We start from the raw sequence: 12,949 nt of genomic DNA, 5'->3' as shown, positions 1-12,949 counted from the left end.
TACGCTGTAGCTGAGTCTCGAACTCTAGATCACTGATTATTTCATTTGTGGAATTACTAATAAACCTTGGAATTATTTTTAGTGTAAATAGAAAAAAGGATATTAAGGTAAATATATTTTAGGCTTCATCAAAATTAGTTATTAAAGGGGGAAGATTTTTAATAAAATAGTAAGATATGTGAAAAAATAATTAAGTGGTAAATTTTAAAATTTAAAGACGGCGTCCTTTAAAAAGGCGTGGCAGGCGAGGGAGAGGGATTATCCAATTCAATTCTCTTGTTGCCGTTTCCGATAGCCGTCGTCATCACCATCATCTCTTCTAGATGTCTAGTTCTTGGTCGAAGATTCCTACGGATCTCTTGTACTCAATCCTATCCAAGCTCTCCATCCCCGACATCTTTCGTAGCGCCGCCGTATGCTCAAGTTGGTCCGCCGTGGTCGATGAGGTCGGCCGCTGGCCTGATGATCAACACCCGCAGATCCCATGGCTTGTGCCGGAACTCCAAATCGATCGAAACGTCTACCATTTCTTAAGTTTATCGGAGGGCCGCGTGTATGATATCCCAAGCGGCGATCCTCGCAACGTCAAGAAGGTCATCGGATCTTCTCATGGTTGGCTCATAAACATCGACAAGATTAATGTTCAGCTCCTAAATCCTATCACCGGCGCGCAGATCGACCTCCCCTCAATCCCCACCATGGACGACCGGAATTTGCATGCCATGAAGGCGGTGCTGTCCTCGGATCCCTCTAGAAGCGGAGATTACATCGTCGTCTTTGTATTCTACAGCTTTTCGATACAGAAAGAGTTCTTGTTCTCCGTTAGCGCAGGAGATGAGGAGTGGAAGATGATCTCCGGAGGTGCGTATTACTATGACGACGTAGCCTTTCACAAGGGCAAACTCTATGCTGTGTCACAAGCTGAAGAAGAAGTTGGCCAAGTGATGGTGGCGGCGTACGATCTCATCGCGCTGGATTCGACTCCGACAGGGACGCCGGTGGTGGCTCTGCCGGACATCGTTTTGGATGCTGATTACGTCGGGCACTCTTTTTGCACGACCGTTAATGATCTACTGATCGTACGGTTCCTAACGAATGAATATAATCAAATTAAAAAATTGGAGGTTTGGAAAGTGGATACGGAGAAAGGCGGCATCATCCCGGTGAATTATTTGGGTAAGTATGCTCTATTTTTGAGCGAAGAATCTTCTCTTTGCCTCGATACTTCTTCCTTGCCGAAGAATCAGAATTTGAAGTCCAACTCCGTTTATATCTCGATGGACTTCTTCGTTAACTTGGTCTACAACATGGAGGACGAAAGCTTCACCTCCTTCAGTTTGCCTCCATTATCATTTCCAGAGATGCAGGAGCCAACGCTACTTTGGTTTACACCCAATCTATTGCATGATGATCCAATGTAAACTTGAAGCTTTTACTTATATATATATATTTTGAGATTATGCTCTTACCACTATCGTCATTGTTGGATTCCAGCACCATTATCTTAAAAAAAAAAAAAAATCCATTACGGTCTCACGGAGGTACGTGTAAGCGCATGGTGGGATAAAAATAAGGGTGTAATCGAGCCGAGCCGAGCTGAACTCTTGGATGTTTGAGTTTGGCTCGTTTATAATCGAGCCGAGCTCGAGCTTTATTTAACGAATATATTCATGGCTCACGAGTTTATTCGAGCTTTTATCGAGCCTAAACGAGCTTAATAAATATAAATTATAAATTTAAATATTCATTAAAAACTAAATTATATATTTTAAAAAATTATAATATTCTTGTTAAAATTTATAATTTAATTCTAATAAATAAATTTAATATATTTGTCTATGTTTTTCATAAGTAGAGTGTAAAATCTATAAATTCAATATCAAAACTATTATTTTTTTAATTTAAAAGTTGATTTATGAGCTTAACGAACATGTTCACGAGCTAACGAGCCGAATATTGTGAAGCTTGAGTTTGGTTTGTTTATCTTAACGAGCCTCATTAAACGAGCTCAAACGAGCTTTTATCGAATCGAGTTTCGAATAGCTCACGAGCGGCTTGGCTCATTTACATCCCTAGATAAAAGTAAAAAATTTAAAATCTCTATACGATATGCCATGTCGTATATACATAAGATGGAGGTAGATTTCATTCTTCTTAGATAAATTCAGTATCCACTAAACTTACCTGAATAACTTGTTCATCCATTCAAAAAAAAAAAATTAGACTAGCAGCCAATCAAATATAATTGAAGTCTCGTAATCTCACATATATAAATGGTAAGTTTTTTATTTTTGAAGTTTTTACAAGCTTAAGTGCATGCCCAGTTGGAGCAAAACTACACCAAATTTTAAGATAAAACATTCTTAATCAACTTAACTTCATATGCCATACAAACTCAAATTGCCCCTCTCGGGGCGTAGTGCGCCATAGTAAACAGAACGATGAGTTTCTCGATTTGATCTATCTGCATATCCCAAATTTACCTAGTGGCCGATAAGAAACATAAAACAAAAAAAATGATTTAAAATCAAATTAACATAAATTTAAAGATTAATTCATTTTATATTCTTTGGAGCTAGCTTATGAAACCATTTTATGCATTTAATATCAAATTTTGATCAAAATTATTATGTAAACTTAAATTACTTAAATATCATAAATAAAATTTCATCTATGACTTAAGATTGATCCAAGAATATCATTCAAATTTTAAAGGATCATAATTTTTTACTCGGGTATTAGAATGAGATGTTGTTTGGTTTGTTGAAGCTTGTTCAAAGACCTAGATTTGTCACTAGGTGAAACCTGTAACCATCAAATTTTGGATCTGAAACAATGTTTAGTATATTTTCATAGGCTCTTAATATCTATTTAACTATATTTAGTTATTTGTTTGTATTTAGGGTATTTTTCATAGTTTTGTCTATTATGACTAAGGGTGCATCTACATAAATATTTGTTTATTTGTTTGAGAGATTATCCTCTGCTATAGAATAAGATTTCATTTTTTAAAAAATCTTAATAACTGTCACGTCCCCTTGACTTCTATCTGTCACGTCTCGTTAACTTCTAACAACCGGGCCCTACCATAATGCACCATATCAACAACGGTGAAGACTTTTAACTCCATGTAAAATTTCATAAATAACTCCGTGTAAGTAAAAGTAAATTTCCTTCTCACTCGTGTAATTTAACTTCAAGAGAAGAAGATGAATTACGGAATGAGCTAATAAATAATAAAAATTATAATTTAGGATTTGAAAAAATATTTTTTTCACTATAAAATTATTCTTAAATTAATTTTAAACAATTATTCAAACATAACGATGAAAGTTTTAATTTAAATGACACAATCGTCAATGAGATATATAGTAAATCATGGCACTATTATGTGCAGCAGGGATCTCTTGGTCCACAAATTACGAATCAGGGGATGGTCCATTGATCTGGACCTTTGATTTGAATGAACCCCATCTTTAAATAAGTGAGGTTTATTCAAATCAAAGGTCCACCAGCAGGGATCTCCTGGTCCGCAAATTGCGGACTAGGGGATGGTCCACTGATCTAGACCTTTGATTTGAATGGACCCCATCTTTAAATAAGTAAAGTTTATTCAAATCAAAGGTCTACATGTAGTGGACCATCCCCTGGTCCGCAATTTACGGACCAGGAGATCTGCTCCCAAGGTCCACATGTAGTGGACCATCCCCTGGTCCATAATTTACAGACCAAGAGATCTGCTCCCCTAATTACGGACCAAGAGATCTGCTCCCCTATTATGTGAGTCCACATACTATCTCAGTTGAATTTTGCAATATGCTCATAAGCCTCTCTATTGGTTGTTTGATAGTGTGCTCTTGATCATAATATCAGAACATTATATTAACAGACGGGACTTTTGGAAAGTGAAAAAAATCAGAATATTATATTAACGTAGTGGAGGTTTTGAAAGTCGATACAGAGGAAGGCGTTATCATCAAAATGAATAATTTGGGGAAGTATACTCTTTTCTTGAGCACAGCTTCTTCTCTTTGCATTGATACTTCTTCGTTGCCGGATTTGAGGTCGAACTACATTTATGTCTCGAATGACTTGTGTGAGATTGGCTACCGTGATAACTTGGTTTACAACATGGAGGATGAAACCTTCACCTCCTTGAGTTTGCCTCCATTATCATCTCCAAGGCGGCGGCGGTCAATATTATCATCTACAAAGTTGCAGCGGCCAGCCCTAGTTTGGTTTGCACCCAGTATTGCATTGCATGCTGATCCAATGTAAACTTAAAGCTTTCGTTTTTTTAGATATATTTTTTCTAATACTTGGAATTGATTTTGAAATTGTGATATTAGATATAAGAAATTATTTGTTCTGTCTTTCCTTGTTTGATTATTTTCATATCATATATCTGTGTCTGAAAGCGGAAAGATAGAAACCTAGGGATGTAGCGGTTTCACAAACTGTAAACCACGCTCCGCTCTGTAAAACAAGTAATGTCAATGCCGAGCTAAGGAAGGGGTCCCTGATGTTGGTCCTCCGATGCTCGAGTCAATCACCGGAATTGTAGAAGAAGTGAAGCAACAGTAGAACTAGTGCAAAATAGTAATAACACGTACTTTCACCAGTGATTGACCCCCCCTTTATATAGAGCCTTGATGGGCGACGTGTACGCTTCTCGAGATTTGAGCGCATTCTCCAATATGTCCTATGAAAGGATCTGTTAGAAAAGTACCACTGACACCATATCTTAACAGGGCATGTATATCCCTGACAACACAGTAAAAGCTTTCATCGTACGATTCGTCTATCGACCATGTCTTGTATCAGCAACACTATCTTCCAAAAGGATGTCGAGAGAAACTACAGTGATCTCTTTGCTTCGCCAAGTGGGAAAGCCACTCGACCGAGTCTCTGCTCCGTCTATGGCTAGGCCCCCTTGTTTGGTCGAGCGGGGTAGCCACTTGATTGAGACTTCTCAGTTCTGTCGGCCTCAATTGCTCTTCCCTGTAGTGATTGTGTAGTAACATACCCCCCCCTTTTAGACAAGCTATCTGGTTTCCTTTAGCGTCCTGTTGCTCTGTACTGAGCGTCGACTATCTTACATGTCTACCATCGTCGAGCCCTGACTGACCTGACCAGCCTTTGTAATTATCTTCCTTTCGGCCTATTGACACCCAGACATTAACCATCTTGACTTTAACCTCCACCTTAGCAGTTGACCCTGTGTCAGGTGAGCCTTCCTCTATCGTCACATCAACAATCAATTGCTGAGGAAACAAACTCTTTTGTGTCATCGTTGGATTCCAACACTATGATCATATGGACCTGTTTCAAGAGCTACTAGCTAGACATTGTTCTTCTCGAGGGCAAAGATGATGGTTAATTTCCATATGATATGTACGATGAACGTAGATTTCATGCCCCCGAAGCTATGGTGCAGCGGCAGGGTATTTAGATTGTCATTTAGCCTGATTAATCATTTTTTTTTAGATGAAGTCAAAAATATATAGATGATATACTATGTCGTATATACAATGAATATAGACTTTACAGTTCTTAGATGAATTAATGTCATATCCTCTAAACTTATGATCTGAATAACTTCATCCATTCAAAAATATTAGACTAGCTAGCAGCCAAACAAATATCATTAAAATCTTGCAATCTCACATAAACAATTAGTCTTTATTTTTAAAGTTTTACAAACTTAAGTGCATGTTAAGTGAAACAAAACTACATCAAATTTAAAATTTAAAGATAATACCCTTCTTTATTTTTGAATTTTTAATCAACTTGAATCCATTTGGCATATAAACTCAAATTGAGACAAATTAAAAGATGAATCAATTTTATATTCTTTGGCGTTTATAAAACCATTTTATGCATTTAATTTCTAATTTTGACAATTTTGATCAAAAGTATTATATAAACTCAAATTACTTAAATTTCATAAATAAAACTCCATGTAACAATTTTAACAAACACTACAACTTTATAAATTAAAACGGCTAAAATTTCACAATATTTCTTGCACCATCTATAGCTTTATTTTATAATTTTGGTCAACTTATGTTTATATAGCAAAACATACATAATTCAATTTCTCTAATAATGAAACACGACAAGATAAAAAATTTTAGAATTTATCTAGACAAATGTTAAGTCAAACTATAGATGAAGCACTGAAGAGTCGTGCTTTAAACAATCAAAACCATCAATAATGAGTTGCAGTACCAAAGCTCACAAACAATCCATAGACTATGAAGAAGCAACGACGAATGGAAAATGTTTCTTCCCAACATAAAATCAATTTTTATTTGACGTAACTAAGACCATCTCCAACCCACAACACCAAATTTGGTGTAATTTTCATATTAAAATGGTACAATTTCAACACTAAACACTATTTCAACTCCAACCCATCAACACCATATCACACCAAAAAGGAATATTCTTTAGAATATTCTATTATTCTTATTAATTTTTTTATATGATAATTATTATATTTAAAATTAATACTTCTTAATATTTGATATCATATAAAATACTTGAATATCACACCAAATGGTGCTCATATATATATAATTTTTATTTTTGAATTTATTATATAACTACTCAAGCATAAATATATTTTAAAAATATTATAAAATCACACACAATTAGGATAAAATATTTTACTATTTTATATTTAAAACAAACAAGGATACTTAATTGAAAATACAATATTACAAGACTTTAACTTTTAGAATTACTATATTGTTCCCATAATAATTTTAATAAATTAAATATTTACAAATATACATAATAAAATTTAAATATGCTATTAAATACACTTAATTTAAATTTATAATAAATAATAACTACATTTAATTATACTATAAATAAAGATAAAGAAAATAATAATTATTAATTAATTACATTTGATTTTATAATAATATAATAAAATTTAAAAAATTCTCTCCGTCAACAAATATGGTGATGTGAATAGTGCAACACCATATTTGGTGTTCCACTATTCACATCACCATATTTGGTGTGGGATTTGGTGTATGGGTTGGAGCAATTTGGTGTTAAATTTATACCAAATTTGGTGTTTTGGTGATGGGTTGGAGATGCCCTAAGTACCTTCCCCAACTCCCAACTTCAGCAACTTGCAAATTCAGCCTCATGGCAGAGTGAATAACTATGTTGTCTGCAAAGGGATTTACGAAGAAAGCCTAGCTCTCAGCTCAGATGCCACCGCATCAATCAACTCTTTAGTGTTCACATACTTTTCTCAAGTGATGCTGAGCAAACAGGCACTTTAATTAGAAAACATGAAAAGAGTTGTTGCTCGAGCAGTTATAGTAGATAGAAGCTAAGAATACCGGGATCCATGAATGAGAAGTGCTAGATCTTTTGTCATCTTCCTAGATTCAACAGTTCCTGTTGGATGTAAACATGTTACAATCTTTGTGATCATTTCAGAAGTTATGTTTCACACTTTTGAGTTTATGCCAGATGCACAGGGTGACTTACCGTTATAGTGGCTTGAGCAGATAATCTCAAGATGTCGGCTATTGCAAGCCGATTTCCTGAGCTCTTTTCAGATGTCGTTGGTGCTTGCATGAACCGAGCAGAGTAACAAGTCGTCAAGTGCTCTGTCGAGAGTCGGCGATGAGCCCCCGTCCGAATGCAAGCAGAGTCGGTGCTTTAACACTTCTGAGATTCGCTGACTGGATGCCTAGAGCTGCTGCACAACACCGAGTGGATGCCAAGTCCTGCAGAATGCAATCTTCTTAAAACAAATTCATCCCCTCTAGCAATGCTCTGAGATTTTTATGGACGTCGATTTTCCAAAATAAAACAGTAAGACCACGAGCTAAATTAAGCACTGGTTGTCGTGGTGATCTAAGCTGATACCTAACAGTTATCACTGTATAGTCGAGCAAAGAAGTACACGATAACAAGAGAAGAAATTTACTGACCAAACAAATGTACGGTAGCAAGAACAAGAGGGAGGGATTGCTTCAGAACATATTGCACTTCTCAATTTTCTTCAATCTCTGCCCCCTGCTTTACTTGCTCCATCTACTCCCCATCTACTCGTATATGGGAGAGTAGCATTGGAGAGCAAGTAAGCTTTCCAAAGCGTTCTTGACGTGCCATGTTCTCTTCAACCAAGCTTTGCTAGATCAACAAGCCACGTTTGGTTTTCTCAACAAGCCACATATGACTTCACACAAGTCATCTACGTGTCAACAAGGCAAGCATTGCTTACTTGTGAAGCAACCCACGTGGTAATGCCACTTGCACTTGAGTTCTCGAAAGAGACAAGTGAGACTTCCTAGCTAATCTATATGGGCATCATGTCTCGACCCGTCCTTTATGAGAAATAGGGTTCACATAAGAACCGTTGGGTTGGTGAAATTTGGTTCCTAGATTCTCACCTCTTTTGCTTCAAATTTCAGCCATAATATCTCTCTTTCGCTGTGAGACTATCAACTCACAAGTCGCATTTCCATGCAAATTTTTTAACAATCCCCCATATGAATAGAAAAACAAGAATTTGTGATAGCCATCGACAATTAAGTCGAGTATAGGATAGATAGATCTTACCTTTTGAACTTTCCCTTGTAACAATCTGCTTGTTCACTGTCTGATCAGTAGACACGATATTTTTTAACTGTTCGGCCGCTGGTGTAAGCATTGTCAGATCTTACCCAGGACTCTTCCTGATATAAATCAGGTCTCATGAGTGTGTTCCTTGGCCATGGACATGCTTAGTTCTGTGAGAAGCGCTAAGAATTATACCTCCATTACTTTTTGAAGTAGTCTCACTTCTTTCTCACATAGGTAATCTCCTAAGAGTAAATGCTCTCCAATGATCATTAAAAGTGCAGCGGCTTATCCTACATCCGGTCACTATTTCCTCAGGTTATCATCCATAGTGATTGCCTAGTTAGTTGCAGTTAGATTATCCCTTTGAAGCTAGTTCATGGGATCTCCAGTCAGCATAAGTTGAGTTTCCTTTGCATTGAACGTTGGCATAAACATGTATCTCAAGTCCATTCCTTTCAAGGAGCTTGCAACTAACTCTCAAGTTAATCCTTTGGTTAATGGCTCCACTAAATTATCCTTTGACCGTATATAGTCAATAGTGATAATCTCGTTGAGAGCAGTTGTCTAATGATATTATATTTATGACATATATGTCTAAACTTACCATTATATAGATGACAATGTGCATGATCAATTACTGATTGATTATCGCAATGTATGCATATTGCTAACACAAGTTTCGATCATCGTGAAACATCTTTTAAGAATTACCGTAATCATTCAACCTCTTCACCACATTTACTAACAGCTATAAAATCATATTCCATCGTGAATCTAATTATTATGATTTGCTTAAATGATTTTCACAAAATGACTGCACCTCCCAAAGTGAAGACATATCCACTAGTAGACTCAGGGTCTTGCATATCAGATATCCAATTTACATCGCTATATCCTTTGAGCATAGTAAGATATCTGATATAGTGCAGTCCATATTCACGATATACTATAAGGACCTTAGTACTTATGTTATTCTTGTCCAATGGTCAATAAAAGGATTACTTGTATATCTACTCAATTTACTAACTACATAGACTAAGTTTGGTAATGTATAACTCATCAAGTACATCAGACTTTCAATCACTCGTAAGTACTCTATCTAAAAGATACTTTCCTTGTGATTTCTTGATAGATGTAGACTCAGATCTATCGACATTTGTGCTAATGGATTATCATCCTTATTGAACCCCTCAAAAATGTTGTCCATATAATGGGATTGACTTAGAACAAGTCCTTATGATGCTCTAAGAATTTTTATTTCCAAAATAACATTAGCTAGGGCCATATCTTTCATGTCAAATCTTAAGTTCAATAGAGCTTTTGTGGATTTGAGTATCTTATCATTACTCACAATGATAAGTATGTTATCTACATAAAGGCACAAGAGGATATAGTCTTGATCTATGCATTCATGAAGACATAGTTATCACACTCATTAATGTAAAATTCACATTTCTTCATAACATTATCAAAATTTTCATGTCACTACTTTGGAGCCTGCTTTAAGCCATATAATGACTTTACTAATATACAAACGTTATTTTTCTGTCCTGCTACAGAAAACCTTTCAAGTTGCTCTATGTAGATTTTCTCTTCTAAATCCCTATTTAGAAAGGTTGTCTTTATATCTATTTGATATATGTCTAGATTCTATATAGCAGTGATAGCTAACAGGATTTTAATGGAAGTTATTCTAGACACCGAAAAATACATATCAAAGTAATCAAGGTCTTCAAGTTATCGGTAACCTTTAATTACCAATTTGGCCTTATACTTGCCAATCGTGCCATATAATCTCATTTTCTTCTTGAAAACCCACTTGGAACCGAGTGATTTACTTCCCGAAGGAAGATGGAATTTGTTGAAAGGATAACCTTGTTATTTTTGCTTCAACACAAGTCTCACACTCGTGTTTCGAGTCAAGGTGGAATGTAAGTATGCTTTGCATGTTAATTAATCTATTCAAGACATTGTAGTTACCAAATACTATTCTATCATGCCATAAAGTGGATGACTCAAGCATATACATAGAAGAACTTTCGACTTTATTTATCTTAGGCTGAATGATCATTACATTGAGCTTAAATAATTCATCATATACATAGCTTCTTCCTACAAACATTCTATTTTTGGATAATACAACTCTGTCCGACTCAGAAGCGATCCAGATACTAGAATCTTTCGAATCTCCGGAATATACAACATATTGTTTAGCGTGAGTTCCTTACCTAAGGTCATCTTCAGCACCACTTTCTCTTAGCCTTTTATATCCGAGGTTGTTGAATTCCCCATAAATAATTTGTTTCCATCTTTAACTTCCTCAAAGTTGTGGAATAGCTCCATATTTTAACTTACTTATTAGGTGGCACCGATATCGATCCACTATTGCCACAGATTGGAACCTATCAGGTTCACTTCAGAGACTATGGTGCAAAGGTCCATATCATGTTCTTCCACTAAGTTGGCCTTAGGTTTTTTCTTCTTTGGTTTTTTACTGTCCAAAGCCTTGTGACCCCCATGATCACAATTGTAGCATTTCCCTAAGAACTTTTTCATAGACTATCCATTGGGTTGTATCTTGGAAGATTTGGGGTTCTTTTATTTCGAGCTTTGACCATATTCGACCACGTTGACTTTTACAATAGCCTGGGAGAATAAGTTTCTCTCCGAATTCTTGTTGTCTTATCTTCAATACGAAGTCTGACGACAAGTTCCTCCAAAGTCATCTCCTTCCGCTTATGCTTCAGGTAATTCTTGAAGTTTTTCCAGTCAGAAGGTAGCTTCTCAATGGTTGATGTCACCTGGAAGGTTTCACTCAATTTCATGCCTTCTGAGTGAATTTCCTTTAAGATCACCTAAAGTGCTTGAACTTGGCTGATAACCGACTTGGAGTCAACCATTTTGTTGTCCAGGAAGCATCCAATAATTAACTTTTTAGCCCCAGCATCCTCCGATTTATATTTTTTGTCTAGGGATTCCCATAGTACTCTTGTCATTTTCTTCTCACAGTACATAATGTATAGCGAGTCGGTAAGACTGTTCAGGATGTAATTTCGACAGAAGAACACAAACTTCTTCCATTTGTCAACTGCCATAATGGTTTTCACATAATTTACACCCTCAACCAACTTCGGCGGTTCCTCAGTCAAAAGACATGTCAGATTCAGCGGAGTCAAGTAGAAGAACATCTGCCAACACTTAAAGTTCAAGCTTCTGAACTTCTCTTGTCTTTCCCCATGAGTGATTAGGATAGACTCAATCAGGGCGGAGGAGGTTGGCACATATTGAACCTATCGCATCTCAACATTTTCTGCCCCATTGCACCACTACGAATCCGTTTTATGTTTTGTTGGATGTACACTCGTTATAATTTTTGTTATCGTCTTAGAAGTTCTATTTCACACTTCTAAGTTTGTGTCAGATAGACAAGGTAACTTATAGTTACAGTCGTTTGAGCAGATGATCTCAAACTATCGATTGTAACGGTGTTAAAATTCTGATTAATTTGATAATATATAAAATTAAGATGACTTGATTTAAATTTTGTCTAAACATCAAAATCCATATGGTGACCATATCGATTGTTTCAATAATAATAACGATGTTAAAATTCTGATTAGTTTGATAATACATGGAATTAAATGTTGGAAATTTCTCCACGTATTTATTGATAAAGAATAGAATATAATTACTTATAAAAGAAACTATAGAATAAAATGGGCAAACATAATGGATAATATCATTATTTACATAACAATTAACATGTTATTTTCATATATCTTTAACGTTCAAACCTATTTTGAAGAGTAAAAAATATCAATAATATAATTGAAATGATTAATTTTTTAAAAAAATCAATAAAAATTTCACCACATTAATTTCGTCCTGATCAAATTATTTGTCTATTCTAAATGTACGTTTTTTTCATAAAAATTTACTAACAAGGTAAAAAAAAAATTAAAATTATAAAATATCTTGCTATATATTTTTCCAACCAAAAAGGAAATAGATTTTACACAACTCAACAAGTATATAATCTTAATTTGCTAAAAAAATTAAACACATGGAATTAGAAGTACAGTCCATATCAAATATAAATTTAAGCAGTAATTTATTTTATGCTATTTTAAAAATAATTTATATAAATAGAATATTTCCTTATTATAAATATTATTCTACTAAAAATTTGTAACGAATTAATAAGATATACGTGGATATTTCCTTATTCGCATGAATATTAATACGTATAAATAGATAGATTGTCCTTTCTGCAAAAAGGTGTCGTAGACAAGGGAAGAGCAAGGGTTTCCATAGCCCGCCACCGCCGCCGTGCGTCACTACCATCATCTAG

General features: G+C 35.3%; 1 protein-coding gene across 1 annotated transcript; it reads left to right on the top strand.

Moving 5' to 3' along the window:
* The first annotated feature begins 323 nt into the window (after positions 1 to 323).
* LOC121986497 (putative F-box protein At5g66830) lies at positions 324 to 1,421 on the top strand. Its single transcript, XM_042540464.1, has one exon. It carries the CDS (start codon positions 324 to 326, stop codon positions 1,419 to 1,421), a length of 1,098 nt encoding a protein of 365 aa, XP_042396398.1.
* The last annotated feature ends 11,528 nt before the right edge of the window (positions 1,422 to 12,949 follow it).

This window comes from Zingiber officinale, chromosome 5B, assembly GCF_018446385.1.
Source record: "Zingiber officinale cultivar Zhangliang chromosome 5B, Zo_v1.1, whole genome shotgun sequence".
Taxonomy (NCBI): Eukaryota; Viridiplantae; Streptophyta; class Magnoliopsida; order Zingiberales; family Zingiberaceae; genus Zingiber; species Zingiber officinale.
The sequence above is the reverse complement of the archived record's forward strand: the minus strand, read 5'-3'. Positions and strand labels throughout refer to the sequence as shown.

Bases quoted from the DNA above. Each gene is read 5' to 3' on its own strand.
- LOC121986497 (XM_042540464.1), top strand. From the start codon at position 324: ATGTCTAGTTCTTGGTCGAAGATTCCTACGGATCTCTTGTACTCAATC.